A 19,489-nucleotide genomic window follows, 5' to 3' on the forward strand; every position below is an offset into this window, starting at 1 on the left:
ATCAAAGCCACCAGTATACAGAAAATTCATCCATTCATTCATCTTCTAACACTTATCCATTTCCTGGTCGCAGGGGTGCTGGAGCCAATCCCAGCTCACCTTGGATAGGTCACCAGTCCATCGGAGAAAGAAAATTCACTGTGTCTTTACTCTGTAGTCACTGTTCTATTTGAATCAGCAGCTGAATGAGAACAGAGTATTTCTCTGTGTTCCTATTTACTCTGATTCTTCACGCAGAGTAACTGCTATTTATAGTTATAACATTAACAATAAAAAAACCAAGAGCCAATATTATACAACTGCTGTGTAAACCAAACCCCTCCTGACAGTTTTATAAGAGTTTGCCTTTTCATACATCATCTTAAGTCCACAGAACTGAAACCTGAAAAAAGGACAACTGTAGGTAACAAAAATATTGGCATGTTTTAGCTGCTTCAGTGAATAATGGCAGGATTGCGCAAAATAACACACTCCACTGGTTGCGCTCATACGACATTTTGACTTAGCTGGAAATTGGGTTTCATCCAGAAAAACTAAATGATGGGATTTTATTCAGTATTTCGACCAAAGAACAGAATTGGCTTTATTTTACTTGACTGCATGAACTTAATTACTGGAGGACTTTCACTTAGTCTCTCTGCTTACTTTTTATTCATTACTGCATTTTCACTTGAGCTCAGTCAGACTTATTACATTGTTTTAGATATGGATGATCTATTTTAATTCTTCGCTTGTGTTCAGTTTGAGATAAAACTGCTATATTGGCTTGTATAATATTCTTTTCACTGTATGTCCTCATATGAGACCTCCATGGGGAAGCACCAATGAAGTGCCTGAGTCACTTCAACGAGCTTTTGGCTGTCTGCGCTCCTCTCCTTATCTCTGAGGCTGAGCCCAAAATCTAACTCTTTCAGTCAGTACTCAAAGTGCATCCACAGGTGCAGGTCAAAGTGAAAATCAACTGGTAAATCAAGAGCTTTACCTCTTGATGCTGCTCCCTCTTCACCACATCTCTGCATTAAACTGCTCCCTTTCCTGCTAACCTTGCTTTAGCCACCTGTCAGTCTCCTCCATCCTCCTCTCATTAATAGAAGAAATAAAAAAAAACATTTCCTCCCACAGCTGACTCAGTTTTACCCTCCCTTGTGAACAAAGCCCCAAGATGTTTGAATTCCCTCTCTTGGGAGAGAAACTGCCTCTTCATCCCAATTTGCCAAACCAAAAACCAAAAGGCATAAATTGTTTGTCTGAATTTATACAATTCTCTTGACATTCTAGGTCGATGGCTTGTCTGTATTTTTCTTCTACTGCCAAACATGTTATTGCTGAACAACCTGTGAGTCTTAGCGGACTTTTAGCTGTTTCCCGAAGGTTATGTTAAAGTAATATAGAATGTACTTTTACAATAGGCCTTGAGGCCACACAAACTACTGGAAAGATGACTATGATGTCAGTGATGGACCACTCAGAGCAGCTCCACTAATGTTCTTTTTATCCAATTTTTACATTTTGCCACTGAATCATTGTCATTGGATGAGAGTTTTTGGACCGATTCATGTACATGGGTTAGAGGTGAAACATAATCTGTTCAGCAGGTCTGTCAGTGTGGACCTGCTGGTAATAATCATCCTGGGGAAAGGTACTTAGCAGTACTTGTAGCCTCATAAATAGGCAAAGCTTTGAGCTGATTTGAAGAGCCCTAAAGAAGGGGGTGGAGACAGACTTTATATCCCAGGGGAGCTGTCCTCTCATCCCCAGTCCTGACATTTGTATGAGGGTGAATACATTACTGCTGATAGTGCAGGTTGTGTGTCACTGACCAGTCTCCACTTTCCTCTCAGGATAAGACAGCAGTGACACCTGGCCCTGACTCTTTATGCCTAATCTTCCACTTCAACATTTGTGTTTTGGGCATGCCAGAGTTTATTCTAAATGAACCTGGACCCTGAATAAATTTGATACAATAAATAATTGTTGCTAAAACCTGACTATGAATAACAACATTTAGAAGGCCAGAATTCACACAGTTTTCGGTAGGTATTTAGTGGAATTTGACCCTAAATGTTGTAGACTAATAGCTTGAGAGTCCTGATAGTACATAACAGTGAGACAACAAAGACACTGTTTGTTTGGGTGTTTTCTGTAGCATGAAGCAGAACAAGACTGACCAAAATGAAATTTGACAAACACCTGGGCCACAGCCAAAGGCTTTTTAATGTTTTTAATAGAAATTTAAGTTAACACTAACCTGAACAAATACCCTATTAAAGACACATAAAAGGACCTCACTGGGCAGGTTTAAGTGAGACTCCATGAAGACAAAAGTTGGTGGATGAGGTCCACAAAGCCCTTTGCTTGGAGTGTTGGTTTTTTGTTTTTGTTTTTTTTTTAAATCCTGTATGAGATTCCTTTTGACAACATCATCAGTAAGCACGATATATATATTTACATTGTTGCATAGATGTCATCCAGCTGTATTTATCGAATCCAGGTGACACAAGTTGCTGGATGGCCAACAATGTATCACTGGGATTGTCCTAACTGCACAAAGCACAATAACCTGATGTCATGTTATTATGAGTTCATGCTGGTATTAGTTTACAGACTGTACATTAAATGCAGAGGGGATGAATGAAGCCTGCATGAAGCCATGACCAAGAAATAAGACGTTTCTGTTTTAAACCAAATTTTACATAATTTTTGAAGAACTGGTTTGCTGTCACAATGAGCTTGTGTAGTTTAGTCTGGTTAATGACTTTCTTTATGTTGTATGTCATCAGGTTGCTCTTTGCATCTTTCTGCAGTCGTCCAATGTAGAGGAGGAAAAATGAATGAATAGGAAAGGTTTCTTTAAAGCATACAACAGTTGAGGGGATTAGAAATGTATATTTTTATAATGTGGTGTTCACCACAGGCCAAAGTAAACATTTCACCAAAGTCCCCATCGCAGCTAGAGACACTAACAATGTACACATACACAGCATGTACACACACTCTCTACCATACACACTCACACAAATGCAAAAAGTCACAACACAACTTGACATTGAACAAAAAAAATAAGAAAAAGAAAAAGAAAAAAAGAGGTGTGTGAGCGAACAGCAGTGATTTTGGTGGTGAAATAGTGGGAGAGGCAGACTTAGAAACGCTGCCGTCGATCTCTGGAGGACTTTCCTGTAGTCTCACTGTGATGTCTACTCTCAGGCTTTGAGCCTCATAAACACCCACTCTGCTTTTAGAAGATAATACCCTTTTACTCCTCTGTTCTTGATTGTGCCATTAGTAACTAAGAATCTGTTGACTCATTTCATCAGAATTAGATTATTAAAAGGTCAGTTCATTGTTATCATTAAATATTGCTGTCCCCACAGAATTCACTGCTCAAACCACAAACAGCAGTGTTCATTTAATCAAAAATGGCATTTGAATGATGGGGTTGGACTAAACTCAAGGAAGCTCATACAACCAAAAATTCATCTTCCACAAAAACTCTGCAAATCAGCAACAGACACATCTGCAGTATCATTGCTGTTACTGAAGAAGAAGAAGAATTGTGCATTAAGAGCTGCACAATTCAGAAAATCTTACGAATTCAGTAAATTTCACTTCTTGAGCTCAGGATTCAATGCAAAACGAATTTTTGATTTACCAGGGTTTTTTTTTTTTCATTTGTGAGAACCAAATGTTTGCTGATTTTACATGTAAAATGTATATTTGTCATTGTTGTTTTTACTGAAAGTAATACTTTCACTTTTTGTTTTGGGTATTATCTTTTGTCATTCCCTTGAGTTGTATTTATCATGGTTTGCATGTAATTTGTAAAATAGTCATAATAACTCACAGTCAGTTACAAGTGCTTTGGCACAAAAATCAACACAGGGCATAAATGAGGTGGATTTACAGAGTGAGGACAAATAATATAGTTCAATATAATTACAGGGCTGGGATTGGCTCCAGCACCCCCCATGACCTGGAAACGGAGCTTTGAGAGAGTGGTTGAAGATGAATAAATGAATAATGAATAATTACAGGGAGCGGACACAACACATGCAAACACAGCAAAAGTAACAAAAGGGTGAAAGAGAGATGACTGAAAACTAATACAAATAAATTATACAATTACACAATAAAAATAAATAATTGTAATGATGTAATTGCAGCAACTCTGGGAAGAATTGCAATCCTGGTCAGTGTGGTCTGGAGGTCCTGCATTACCTATTTCTCATTGATGATGGACACTTCTTACAGCAAAAGTCAAGAAAAAACCTGTCAATGTCATATTGGCATCATACCAGCGATATCACCTAAACCTGCTACCTCCTGTATGTCTCTGTGCTGAGGCTGAATCTGATTTTTGAGACAGCCAAACCTTTTTGTTGCTAAAACCATTTAACAACTGCATTTGGAGACATGTGACAAACATTTACTGTCAATAAAATAATAAAAAATAAAATAATAAAAAATTAAGAGAAGTTGAAAATACAGGTTGACTGTCCCGCTCTCTATAGAGTCAGAGCAGCAGCAATGTGAACACAAATCAGCCTTGGCAGCCACACACAGCTCACAGTATACAGGCAATGTTTCATGGGATGTCTAAGCCTCACCTGCTCATTCTCATCTTCATCCAGTCACTACCTCACAAAGTCAAGCCTTCCTCTGCTGTGTCAGCGCCACAAAAACCCACTTACTCGACTGGAGATGCCTGACCATCACCAATCAAACCCTCTCTCCCACTCATGATGACCTTCCCGTCTTCAAGCTCGATTCCTGATCATCATCAGAAATGTTACTTTGCTTCAAATGTCTCCTTTGTTCCTCTAATTATATTTTCATAAACAGGTCGAAGCTTTTTGTTCTTTCGTCGCAAACATATTTGTGTGGCCTCGTACAGATGCTGATGATTTCAGCAAGTGGCAGTAGAAAATTAGCTATTGTCGGTGGCTCACATTAGTGTCACACTAAGTGTCAGGAAAGAGAAGGGGAGACAGGTAATCAGAAACAGAGACGGTGCTCAGAGGCAGATGTGACAATATGATTACAGGCATCTGTTTGTTCTCACAATAAAAAAAAGAATTACTCTATGTCTACGCTGTCATGTAATTAGACAAAATATATCAATTCAGGTATTACTGTTAAATGGCTGGAGGAGATGCTCAGTGAGGACACAAACACTTTTGTCTTTATCCGGACAGAGCAGAGGGATTTTAACAGGGGGAAACAGGGAGACAGACAGTGATGACAGACAGTGTGCTTCCTGTGTGAATGTCTGAGGTCTCGTCTCAGAGCAGGGAGCTAATAATGAGGACAGCTTGGGGCAGACAGGTTTTGGATGAGCTCTTGAGGTCTTGTGTCATTTCAGACTAAATGCCAAGCTGATTCCTGCAGAGGGGCCTGCAGCGCCAATAAAACCATTCAACAGGAGAAATAAGAAGAAAGCAAAGGCAGTCAGAGAGAACCAGGACTGGCAGACATGCTTCTGTCTGAACCTGTTTCCCACATCACAGTATGCATCCAAAAAACAACTAAACTGATGCAGAATAAAATACTTTGCATTGCAGGCTACCTCTGGTTGGATGATATAGTGAAAGAAAGATGCATGAGCAGCAGGAGTCCAGGGTGTAGGACCGGACCAGTAAGACCAGACTAGAGGCTGGGGTCGTCGTCCAGAGAACCGTTTGGAGTTTAGCCAACAAAAGCTCTTTGATGGTGATGTTGTGCGTGAAGTCACTGTGAACTCTTTTCTCTATTAAACCAGACCAGGATCTATAGTCCTTCCACCCAATACACAGGAGTCTCTCCTGAAATAGTGACCCTACAGTGGCAGGCATACCTGACCTTTGTTGTCACGGTTACAACAATAAATGATAATGGTTTTGTTATACACAAAAACAACTCAGGTTAGTTTAAGAGAGCTGTTTCGGTTTGGGTTTAAATGAATACTTCCCTGAAATTTAACAAGTTTGTCATAACAGGCAGAAACAACCTAAGCCTCATGCTTCACATGGGAATCAAACATCGGTTTACTCTGTGAGCTCCCTGTGTTTTTTGGACATATCTATCAATCCTGCCATTATTAAACGGCTGACTTTACACATTTCATCATAGAACCTTTGACCTCCAAGTTGTGTCCCAATACAGGGGCAGAGAAGGTGGCCCTTGTAGGATGAGGTGCTGCAGCTAGGACAGCTAGGAAAGCAAGCTTTAATGTAAACCCTGCTTCATGGCCTATTTCCTTCTAAATCATGCCATACTGACTGGAAACTGGAGACTGAGACCATAAACCTAATAGGGAAAACATTTACTAAGCTAATTAATAAAGGGAGAAGGTGGGACCTTCTCAGAAAGACTTCAATATAATAGCACGTCTTTTTCTAACCAGTGGAAACCTCCTGGGGGCAGCACAGCAGCACAGTGGTTAGTGCTGTTGTCCCACAATAAGAAGGTCACTGTGCCTGCGTGGGTTTCCTCCCTCCGTCCAAAGACATCATGTTTGGGTTAACTGGTGACTCTAAATTGTCTGTAGGTCTGAGTCAGTGTGAGTGGGTCTTGGTCTCTGTCTGTCTCTGTGTCTAACCCTAACCCTAACCCTGCGATGGACTGGTGACCTATCCAGGGTGGCCCCGCCCTTACCCAGTGTTAGCTGGGATTGGCTCCAACAATCCCAGCTAACACTGGGTGAGGGCGGGGCCTGTATACGAGAACTACATTGTGAATTACATCAATTAAGTGCCATATAAATGCCCCTTTCTCTTGATCACTTAAGGTTGAATTTCAGGCTTGACTTTCATTGTCATTTTCTTTCTTGACAAGCACAGAGACAGGAGAGAAATAACAAGATAAAGCAAGGTTTGCTGCTTGCTGTGTTAAAGAGTATATAGCAGCAGGGTGGCTGTGTGTTTAAAGCAGCAGAAATATTACAACTCCATGGAGTGCATACACACACACACACACACACACACACAGAGGGAGCAAACAGCTTGCCCTGGTGATGCCTCCAGGGGTCATGCCTCCTCTGAGATGCCACAGCTGCCTGAGGCCCTTAACAATCCCAAACAGTGAGTCAATAATATTATGTTATATTAAAGTGGCGGCTGCACAGTGACAGATCATTACATCAGCAGAGCAACAGGACACCACAGCTGTACTTTCTGGACTGAGAGGGACAGTATGTAATTGTAGAGGTCATATTTGTGACATCTGAATACAGAATACAGAATACAGAATAACCCTACAGAATACAGAAAGGATGGAGATTAAAAAAAAAAAAAACAACACAACAACATTAAAATTGCCTTCGATGGGGCAGCATCGTGGTACGAACGCCACTGTTATTTTCTAACAAGATTTTATCTTAATGTAATTAATACAGTATCAGTCAAAAGGTCACACTTTCTGAATTGGAAAGTCAGCTGGGATCTGTTCCGGTGGATTGGAGAAGTGAGTTGCTTATTCATACATGCCCAGAAAAGGGGGAAGTTCTGCTGCAGCACAATATGGCATCATTGAGCTGAGCTGATCAGTTACTTTTTAATGTACTGTACTAACCCTAACCCTAACCCTAAACCAAACACAACAGGGTTAGGGTTAGGGTTAGAACAGTATAGCACCTTAGTGCAGGAAGCAAAGAATTAAAAAAAACGTCTCTGAACATAATCAGGCCTTTTGCAGCACTAACCCATCTGACAGCAACGTTCGTCGCTGGTTGGCAAGTTGGGGTGTACAAGATGTTAGACTTCATCTCACCTTTTAAGTACTTCATGTTTTAATGTTATAGAAGTTCTACAACAAACCATAATGTGAAGGACCTTTCTTCTTCAGCTGCTGTTCCTATGCGCTCCAAGGCCCCACACAAGTCCAGTGCCATCACAGAGACCACCAGAAGAATAAAAAATTTGAACCATGTTGTGATGAACTGAAGTTTGATTGTTGGACATGAGCCTGAAACCTGCCAGTGTCTGACTAGACAGACGTGAGCTGTAAATACAAAAACAGACTATTTGCTGTTATGGGAATTGAACCTAAGACAACAAACCAATAAGTAGCCTGGCCAAGCCTTGGGTAAAGAATTGTGGGACATATAAAAACTGTGTCCACATCATGACGTCTGCCTGTCTGCCGTCTGTCTCATATGAACTATTGTTGTGAGCGACAGGGAGGATCTAATTTTCTCTCTGGCTAGTCTGCGGTAATGAAAATAATTAATTCGACAAACTCCTCTGACAGGCTGCCCCGCCCTAGAACGCTCTATAAATCTGACTGTTATGGCCCATATGACAAAATAGCCTGTGCCTCCCACCCCCTGGTGGCTTGGTGGTTTGGCTCTGCTGCCGTGGCCTACTCTTTGATCCCCAGGCCCATTATGAATGTGCTGCATAAATGGCTTTATGTCAGAGACACTTTTAGAGCTGCAGCTCTCTGTAGTCAGACATGGACAAAGTGCAGAGGTGGTGCTGGACAAAGATAAAACCAGATAAAACTTTGAGCGGTAAAATGTGATATGTGTGCTACGAAGTAAAAAACCCACAGACCAGACGCCATTTATAGGCTATTGACTTTCACCCAGGCCTAAACAAGGCAAAGGCCAGGGGAGGACTCATGGCCCTAAAAACACCCTGTGTCTCTGGTTACAATTTTCTGTCCAATATCACAAACATGTTGTTGGTCAACTAAAAAATGTTCTAAGTACTCTGTGCGGTGAACACACAGTGCAGCAACAAAGTATTAAATAGCAGCTATTCAGCTATTTATGCTTCCATGGGTTTGATTGTTGGTATTTACTTAGCTGAATTATCTGTTCTTGTCATTATTTTTGTTATCTCAATTTGTCTTCAGTTGCAGCTTGATTTAGTGCAGGTCAGCAACATTACTAGGACTCTCGCTATACTAAAATGACAGCGTGCAGTTATTTTAAACCTGCCAAAAGAGACCACTGACTTTACAGTGCCAGCTGAGTTAGTGTGAGAAAAAACACACAGGGAGCTCACACAGGAGAAGGAGAGAGCTGCCGATGCTGTGGATCAGGAGAGCAATGTCTTACCACAGCACCATCTCAGGAGTGGCGGCTGGAGGCGCTCTCCACCCAACATGAAAGCTGTTGCTGAGGTTACTGGTCTTTATTATCAAGCCTGCCCTGTAGAATTACACTTCAATGCTAATGTGCAAGAGAAAATATATTTTTTAGGAACTACAATGCCTCTGACATGTTAATAGGAGTCAGCTGTGATGTTGGCTTGTTGGGAGGCATATTGCATCATGAGATGGACTTACAGGAGAGTCAACTAGAATCACTACCCCAGTGTTGCTCAACCGTTGGCTCAACCAACCGGCCAACATATATCAAATATGGTCACAGTTTTTGCACTGTGACCTTTTGAATATAAAACAAAAATTAAATGTTGTCATCAATTTTAACCTTATATGGCAAGAAACACATATCACTTCAATGACTCTAACGATGCTTTATAACAAATAGGAATCTGGTTCTCAAGGAATAACACTCTCATGCTCATCTTCTACCGTTTCACCCATTTCTAAGTTTCTAAGGGGGCGGGTTGCTGGAGCCAATCCCAGTCAATGGTAGGGCAGGGGTCACCCTGGACAGATCGCCAGTCCATTGCAGGGTCAGCTCATAGACAGATAACAATCACACTCATACTCACACTCAGACCTACGGTAAATTTAGAGTCAACAATTTACCCAAACATGATGTCTTTGGATGGTGGGAAGAAACCTGTGCAGACGCAAGGAGAACATGCAAACTCCACACAGAAAGGACCCAGGGAATCAAACACCAAAACTTCCTTGTTGTGAGGCAACAGCCATAACCACTATGCTGCCGTGCTGTCCTTAAAGAAAAACATTCATCTATAAACCACTTGTGTCGTTCCTGGAGGAAGAAGGGGAAGATGTGGGAATGACTTCCAGAGGAAGTTGTTGAACTACAGCATTTGTTTAAATTCCAGTATCTCTCTCTCGCTCTGTTTCATTTACTTTTTCTGCATAACATTTAATACTGCATAAGTTTAGTTTCTGCATGTGTATAATTCTGCAGTATCATAACTGATCAAGAAACAGTTGGTAGTCAAGCTAGCTTCCCATAGCTGATGTGCACCATTTCTCATTGTGATCCCCGGTACAGTCCCCGTTCGCTCCCATCTGCACAGGCCCCCGAAGGGTCGCCTCAGCTGGCATGTTGCAGCTATCGCAGAACTGGTCTAGACTTGATGACCGTGAATAAATACACACTACATGATGTGTTTTCAAAAGAAAAGGAATAGTTCTGAACAGTCCATTTAAAAAACTGAAGAAAAGAACATGAAGTAGTTCATTCTATTGTGTGTGTGTGTGAACTGCGTGGGCCCGAGTCTGGCCCATATATTTCACAACATTACAGTCCAAAGATTTTTTTGTGCCAGATTGGTCCAGATGTAGAACTAGCATCTGTCAACAAAGGTGCAATTTCAAATAAGTTGATTGTTATGTGTTTGCCTCATGCCACATGATGATGACTCTAACATGCATTTGTCTCCATTCACTTCAATGCTTTTTTTCGGACAGTAGCTGCTCTCCGATCACACCGTTGGCAGAAAACTCTCCATCCACAGCTCCGCGCACAGTCCACAGACTGTTTCATGTTGCCTCTGTTTGAAGTCAAGGTGGGGTCAGAGGACCAATAGTATAAATCACTGTAGTTAGATGATGGCGGAGACTGTGGGAGGAGAACAACCCGCAGCTGCAGGGGCAAGAGTTTGGAGAGGCGATGAAACCTAATCTGAGAAGTTTTCATGAAGGCATGTTTTTTTAGTGCTCGGGCTGGCTGTTGATCAGCTGTGGTACCCAAACAGAACAGGACTTTAAGGAGCTCCTGCTGGTTCCTGTGTTGTTTCTTTGAGTTAATGTTGTTCACCACCCTCCTCCTTTCTTTGCCCCCGACCCCATGGGGATGGAGCCTGCTGTGTCCGGGTCCAGGATTTACTCCTGGATCCTCACCTGCAGGGTTCTCTGCTTTGATTAATGCCAAATATTGGTCCTCTGGTTTCTAGTAAAATAAAGCTGTCCAATTTTACAATGACAAGTCACACAAACCTCTTTGTTTTAAGAATGAGTTCTGATCACAAAAAATATCACGAGATAAACAATTTAAAGAAGGAGCAAGAGTCAGGTCATGTCCAATGACTTGAAAGCAGTGATCAATAGACAGCGGTAACATAAAGTGTAAGAAATGTGTAGTTAATTGGATACAAAGAGCCTAACAACTGGTATGTGTTTTTAAAGGGGTTATTTGTTTTTCATTTAGTTTCCTCTGTGTGAACAGGGGAATGTGCCTGGAGCAGGTGGTGAGTTTATAAAAAGTTATACAGAGACTGACAATAAAAATTTATAAAGACTTTGGGTCCACCAAAATGTAAACATAATATCCGCTAATTGAGAGATGAAGACCTTTACACTGTGTCAATTGAAAATTTTCAATGATAAAAGCAGTGAGGTTCGGATTGACTGCAGCTCATCACTAACTCCATCTCTGTTACTGCTCTGCTACAGCTGGTCAGCCATGTCTTTGATTTTTCAAGATCGTTGTTGAGCATCCCCCATATCCGAGTCTTTCACCCTTTTTTCACAATAACCAACAATTTCCACAAAGCACCTAAACCTGGCTGTTAAAACTCACAATCTCTGCATAGCTCTAAGTGGCAAAACTAAGGGGAGCTAAAATTTCAGTCAAATTTCCACCACCGTCCTTACCGACATTTATAGTTACATCTAAGAATGTCAATGCTACAGACATCTGCCTCCTTAAAGATGAATCTATGAGAACTGAGCTTGTTTTAACCTCGAATATCTCTTTTTTAATTTGTTCTTTCAAAATTTACTCCATTTATCCCTTCAAAGGCGCAGAGGACCGGAGCCAGACCCAGCTGAAATCAGTTGCCGGTGGCGCACATATCCTGGACTGTTCAATTATAGGGCTAACATACAGAGGCCTACAAACACTCACACCTATGTTAACACCTATGTTCAATTTATATGCACCAATGAACCCAAACCTGGATGTGTTTGGAACCCACACAGGCACAGGGAGAACATACAAACTCCACACAAAAAGACCCCAGGGCCAGGGTTCAAACTCAGAATCTTCTTGCTTTGACATTACAAACAATTGCACCACTGTGCCGTCCACATCTCCCTTTTATTGGTGATAAACTGTTTTCTCTGTTAATGAAGGACGACAGAGCTGAGACACAGAAGCAACAGCCTGTGAGAAATCCTCCTGTTATCATCTGTGTGCTGCTCCTGAGCTGAGATGGACTAAAAACAACATCCAACAAAGTGACACTCCAGTAGTCACTGTTTAGAGAGCCGCTGTCAGCAGTAACCAAAATGTAGCAAACACACAAGGATGGCACATTAGGGCACTTTTCATACTTTGGCTTTCATAAAAGGACGTAAAGGTTCCGTTCATGAAGTATAAACAAATATAAGGATAATTATTGTTTGTAATAATGAGATAATGAGACACTTTATGCCTTGCACTTTATGTGATTGAGCTTGAACAACTATTAATTAAGATCAAAATAATACTAAAATTGGATCAAAACAATGCAATCACACCACCTAAAGTTAACACAAGTAATTCAATTGTCATCATAATGTGACAATTTCTAGCAAGCCTCCATTGAGCCCATCAAACCACACAGTAAAACACATAAGCTATCATCTTATAAAACAAAGTGATCCACTGCCATGGTTCAGGGTCCTAAGGGTGCATGGCTCTTCTTTTAGATTTTCAAACTTCAAACATGTTCCATTCACAGCCAAAGTAACACATAGACTGAAAGTTTACATTTTAATGTTTCATTGAATTAAGGTTATCTGTTAATCCAGCTAATTTTTTAATCAAATGTGTCCATTATGTAATTCATCTCAGTTATTTGTTTTAACTAGTTGTGTCAGTGTGCCATGATGGAGTTGGGTCTCTTTAAAAATTAATGAATTTTTAGTTTTAAAGGTGATTTTCCTGAGCTGTTGTTTATGAGTTTATTTTTATATGGCTGTCTTCCTCTTTTTTTGTGTAATTTGTGCTTTTGCGTGTGCCCTTTAAATGAGTGAACTGAAATGAACTGAAATTAAGTGAATTGAATTGATTTAGCTCTGTAAATTGGATCTTGCCAATGATGTGGCAGCATCAAGTCTACCTGAAACATTTGCTGTTTTTCTCAAATCCATATAATATTACAGGACCAGTTTAAACAGCACAATAGTATTACTTTATTATTACTATAACAATTTTATTTCTCCTGTCTGGAGGTAATGCTCGATCACACAGCTTTAATGCGTTACTGTTAAACAATTAACAATTAATGCGTCCAATTATTTCTCCCTCAAACTATATGTATGATATATACTTAATTTTAATAGTAATAACTATATTTGCTAAGTTTCACATCACTACATTATTTGGTAATCAGTTTCATTTTAATCAACATATATACCTACAGTAAACCAATCTCACTGCAGCCACTCAAATATTTTAGTCCATAGATAGAAATATTTTTTAATAGTGTAACAGGGTTTTATTCCTTTATTTTTAGAGAATTCTGCCCACATGAACATCTAGTGATGTTTTACAGTAGATTCGTATATTAATGATAATTTCCTGAGTTTCTGGGTGACCTGAATAGACCCTGTGATCCTCTGGACTTTGGGATTAGTTTCCAGGTCAAGACAAAAAACAAACAAACAAAAAACACGAGGCCTTTAGCAACAGGGCCCCTCAACATGTTTGAGAAAACCAGGCCAGGCAGCTCTTTAAATACATCATCTCTCTGTTTCTTCGCGTGCTTCTGCTCGCATTTGAATGCCAAACTCTATCTTATTTCTCTGTTTTATAAAGGGTTTCATCTTCGTGCACCTTTAATTTGGTTAAAGATTGAAAAAAATCAACAAATTCTTATCTATTTTTGCTAGCAGGAAACTGTAGTATGATGACATTGAAACTATATGTTTCCCTTTGTTGGTGCCCAGACATCCAGCATGCAGCAGTGACAGTGAGTGTTTAAAGCTCCAGGTTCGGACAAAGACTTGTTAAGAAAAGCAGACAGACTCACAGAGAAGCCCAGCAGAGAGATGATCTGACAGTCAGACGGCCTGCTGTCAGCATGCTGCCCAGGCTGTCTGGAAAAAACCTCAATAGAACAGGCAAGACCACCCACTCACAGTAGGCGAGCCCCCCCTCCACACCCCGCAAACAACAAGGCTCATATAAACACAGCACTGTCAAACCACAACCACACCAAAGGCTTCAAACTGTAAGATTTCTATGAGGTGTAATATCTTACTCTTCAAAAGCTCATATCCTATTCTTCTGCTGAATTCAGGGCCCCTTCACACGCTCATACATTTGTACATTTACGAAAATGTCTAACACACACCACCTCCAACACTTTGCCTCAAAATGTCTTCATGCGTAATTCTTTTAGCTCGGCGCGATAACCCTTTTCTGTTGGTAACTGTTTGACACTGAATAAGGAACTGCAAAGCAACGTTGAATGTATCGCAATCCATCAAAGCCTCATAAATATTATAAAATAATAATGAGTCAATACATTGAATAACTGATTTTCCTATGAAAGTATAATTATGCAAAAATATGTGTTAAAATTCATTGCTGATTTGCATTATTAGACAAATGTGGCAATTTCTCAAATTTTATAACAAAATCAAGGTAACTTATTGCCTAGATTTCAGAATAAATCCCAATGTGTAATTTTATGTTTTACCAATATCCATGAATTTTATAATTAATATTAATCTACATTAAAAATAAAAGTGATAATTAAATAATCAGCTTTAACCAGCATGTTATATTTAGTTAGCCTATAAAATGACCCATTTATTGAAATTACTTCATAGAATTAAAAACTTGTGATGTAACTGCAGCTAAATTATCTTTTCAAATGTATATTTTGCAATATTTATTCACTGCAAGAACAAAAATAAGGGTAAAAAAAATAAGTAATGGAAATGTGTATATTTAAAAATGAGGCCTGTACTCCAGTAAAAGAAATTAAATATATCTAATGACAAATGAGATGGTGATGGTCAAATGCATGCACTGAAATAAAATATTTAGCTGCAAGACTATAACTGCATCAATCTCATACAATGTTGACACCCTGTGGTGTTAAACTATGATAACAAATGTAGACAAATAAATAAATAAAGACAAATGAGTTCCTCTAACTGGATGATTATCATTCAAATAAAAAACAGTCTACTGAAGTCTGGAGAGACTAAAAAATGGAAATGGAAGCTGGTTGACTGGGGACTGATTAGCTTTAGATCTGGTCTACAGGAGCCTTCTGTCTGAGCACTGAACAGAGCCCCACATGTGATCCTGCCTGAGTACAGAGAAACCCCCACATGTGGCCCTTTCTGAGCACCAAACGGACCCCCACACCTGGCTTTACATTAGCTGTGAATGGACCCTCACATCTGGCTCTGGCTGAGCACCTAGCAGATCCCAGCATGTGGCCTGGCTGAGCACCGAACGGACCCCCACATGCGGCCCTGCCTGAGCACCGGACGGACCCCCACATGGGGCCCGGACCACTGGACTGGCTCTTACTGCTGGTAGTCGCTCTTGCAGTACACTTTGGTGTCCCTGAAGTAGCAGGTGGCGGTCAGCGGCTGCTGGCACGCGGCGCACTGCAGACAGTCCTCGTGCCAGGACGCGTCGTTGACCCGCATCAGGAAGCGGTCGGAGATGATCCGGGTGCAGCCCTCACACACGGCCCGCCGGGAGCGGCTGCCTGCCGGAGAGGAAGACACACATCAGGGCCACGACAGGGACAGAGGAGTCCGTGAACTCAACACTTCATCACCAATCACTGCCTGTTCACTAGAATAATAGAAAAGGGCCCAACTGTAAGATTCAAATGGACCCTGTGGAGAGAAACGGGCTTTAATTTGTGATGCTGTAGTTCCACCTTTCCTTTCACCTTCGTTGTTTCCAAAAGTCTCACTCCAAAGTCTGGCTCCATTCACGGTTTCACTTCTCCTTCTCTGTGTTTAAGAACCTGCAGGCCTGTTTGACTGTTCACACCAAAAAGGTCCAAATAAAACCAAAATAATTCTGGATCAGCTGTGGCTGAATGTCACATTCCCAGTTTTTGGTTTTCCTAAGGAAAGCGCGGAGCTCCTTTGTTTTTGCTTAGATTTATATCTTGTCTCATATGATCTAAAACAATAACAATAACACAATATAAAGTTGCAATAATACCTTTAAACCTTTAAAAGCACAAAAACCAACAAATCATGTAAAACACAGAAGGAAAAATAAATTATGAAAAAAGATAAACATTAAAAAGAAATCTGAAAATTAGTGGAGGAGGCCACAGATTCCCCTGCAGAGAATTTATGGGCTATTAAATTAGTGTTATCTAAAGGAATGACGTCCATGTTTTGTTGTTTTTTATTTTAAAAAGAGATCGTTGTGTACTTGCGAAATGCTCCTCTTTTAATTTGGATAAAAAAAACACCAACAATTAAGAAATAACACGAAGACAGGCCTCCAGTTGTTGACGTGTGATACCGTAATAATGTTAAATACGATGATTTTTAGAGCGGAAATAAAAATGCATTGGAGTGATAGGCCAGAAATTCAAAAATCATGATGACAGCAGTGTTGTCAAAAAGCACAAAGGCTGCAGGTCTGCCGCGCACACACACGGACTCACCGATCATAATGTCCAGGGAGCAGGCGTCGGTCCGCAGACGGTCCTCGATTTTAATGTCATTCAGCATCTTCAGACAGGCAGCAGGACGAACACTGCGCCGCTCCAGACTTGTTGCAACGTCCATGAGGGATCCGGGTCCCCGTCTCCTCTGAGACCTGCAGCTGTGGGAATAAAGTGGAGCAAATGTGTGGGTAAAATCCGTAAAGCTGGACCGTTCACCAGTCCCCGGTCTCCAGGAGCAGCAGCTGATGTACATCCAGAGGTGCGGGGCGGAAAGCGCGCTGTGCCATCATCGGGCCGAGTCCCTGTTAGAGAGGGTGAGAGCCCTCCCCCTCCTAACGCAGCCCTGCCGCCGTATTGGATCCACCTCCACAGAAACCAGCACCGGGAGCCCAGATCCGGACTGGAAATCCGCTCAGGCCTTCACTTCATGGACCGGCAAACACGTGTGTGCAGGTGCTCGATTTCTTACTGAGAAAATCCATTTTCAGCATTTAGACCTGCCTCCATTTTTCTGTCCTAATCCATCTAATCTTCAGAAGACTGAATGAAAAAGATAAATCAATAAAATAAAAATAAAACAAACAAACAAACTGAAGGATCGCGTGCTGATTGGAGAAGAAAATTAACCCTCCCAAAATTAATTAAAAAAAAATATTATTTTATACACATGTAACCCCCCTTTTTAAATTAACAGATATTATAATTGCATATATTACAATTTTTAAGTCATAATAATAATAAAAACGTTGAAATGAGCGTGATATAATCGTATAAATTGCATAATGGCCCACGCTGTTAAAGACGATTTAAAAGATCCACGCTAAGAGTTGATACCAGCCACAACAAGAAGTAAATAATAAAGGCAGTGAAATACACCATCAGACCGCTCATGAGTCAGCTGCCTCTTTTCTGGCGTTGCGTTCACTGTCAGTTTGCGGATACATGAAAAGCAGGAGGTGGCTGTAGTTGGAGGGAAATGAAATATGGAGAGATGAGTGAGTCGTGTTCAAATACCAGATGATGATGGAAGGGCCTTCAGTCATGGCACCAAGTGTCAGGATTTATTTGAGAAAAATGAAATGAAAGCTAAATAAAGCAGAGAGAGCAGGTGGAATGTTTTAGATGAGACAAAAATTTGTTATGTAGTGCTTTGAATTCAGCCACATCGCAAGCTTTCTAAAGGCCATGTCAAAGAATTATATATATATATGGCCCTTGAAAAAACGAAAACATAACAAAACATATTTCAGTTTTTTTGCTCTCATGTTTTCAGGTCTTATTTTAAAATTACTATCTCTTTTTATATTATATTTCAATGGTGTACCATTAATATAATGGTGTCTTATTATGATTATGATGGTGATTGTTGTTGTTCTTATAATTATTATTTTTATGCTATGCCATGGTGCTTATAGCTCTGAAAAGCATTTGCATGTGCGTGGAGAGGAAATTATTATGTTGATCTTATTAGGCAACAGAAAATCATTGTATGATTAAAAGCTAATAAAAAATAACTGTCGAAATGAAATTAATTCTTTACTTCTCCGTCGTTCAGCGGGCCAGTCCACCTCCATATAGTGGCCAATCCTGACGCCCTGTGGTCAAAAAGTGAAGTTCACTTAAACCGGTAGGTCACACACAAACATTCAAAACTGTTAGAAAGCATAGTTGTTTGGAGGCTCCTGCAGGTCTCTCGGGGTCCATTCTGTCCCAGGACGTAGTGCGTTTAACAGTGGTGATGGAGTAAAACCAGTCAGTTATTTAAAAATGTCATAAATGAACACTTTAATCAGACAGGTCATCTTTGAAGTGTAAACACAGCTCATTGTGACAGATTCTTACTCCTGTTTAAAACAACCACCTGACATTTCCAGTACAAATTCTGGTCCTGCTCTTTGCCTCGTCATGCTCCTTTGTACATGTTGAAGAACTAGGTCACAGGATTTAAGGAGTAATGAAATGGAATTAAATTCTCATATTTATGGCTTCATTAGTGCATTGTCACCTGAGGAGTTTTCATCAGTTTAGAATGAGCCTCTCACACTGACACATGGAGGTCTTCTTGTACAGAACCAGCATGGACACTGCTGTAGCGATGGTTATCTGATAGTCACCCACGTTCTCCGTCATCCTTGGAAAGGGAGCAATGAGGGGTGGGGTGTTCAACCTAATTCTACCTATAGTGTATAACCCTTGTTGGACTGAAAGCAGGAATCTATTATGTTTGATTCTTTTTTTTTTGGGGGGGGGGGGGTTTTATGCTTCAGACGTCTAATTCGTTAGATTTACTTTTTATGTGTTGGATGTGACCACAAGATGTAATTATTGTTGTTGTCTCCTGCTTATCATCTAATTTTTAAATCTGTAAATGGCACGGTGTCAAATTAACATATACAGGTAGTTCATGCTCTCACCTTCACCTGACCATCTATCTGGTCAAGACTTTGTCAGGTCCTTGAAGAATTAAAGATAGAGTTTATTCATCTGTGGGAAATTCAACAATCTGTTAGCCCCATACATACATCATTCACAAAATAAGGAAACTATAAGGTGATGAAGAACAAAACGCTAGAAGAAGATTAACTAGTAACAAGCTGGGTGTGCTCCTGTGGTAATTGGGCCGTGGTCACATGCCTACCCGGAGTGAGACCTAATTAGTGCAGCATCCTTGTTGCTCATTCATGCAAATTTTCCGGCAGCTATCATATAAAACTGAGGCAAAGAGCAGAAGAGGTTTGATCTGTTTAACC

The 19,489-nt window shown here is 40.5% G+C and overlaps 1 protein-coding gene across 2 annotated transcripts in view; it reads right to left on the minus strand.

Annotated features, from left to right (window-relative positions):
• LOC115052155 (LIM/homeobox protein LMX-1.2-like) overlaps nt 1-16,860 on the minus strand; it is a 33,192-nt gene extending 16,332 nt beyond the window's left edge. The window contains exons 1-3 of one of the 2 annotated variants that reach the window (XM_029516107.1): nt 16,737-16,803; nt 15,882-15,891; nt 15,626-15,805 (exon numbers count right to left, since the gene is read on the minus strand). In XM_029516107.1, the coding sequence (XP_029371967.1) occupies nt 15,626-15,805; nt 15,882-15,891; nt 16,737-16,803 (257 nt within the window). Of the gene's footprint in view, nt 1-15,625; nt 15,810-15,881; nt 15,892-16,736 lie in introns of both variants that reach the window. The other variant, XM_029516106.1, reaches the window with a different exon arrangement.
• Nucleotides 16,861-19,489: the final 2,629 nt, after the last annotated feature.

This window comes from Echeneis naucrates, chromosome 12, assembly GCF_900963305.1.
Source record: "Echeneis naucrates chromosome 12, fEcheNa1.1, whole genome shotgun sequence".
Lineage (NCBI taxonomy): Eukaryota > Metazoa > Chordata > Actinopteri > Carangiformes > Echeneidae > Echeneis > Echeneis naucrates.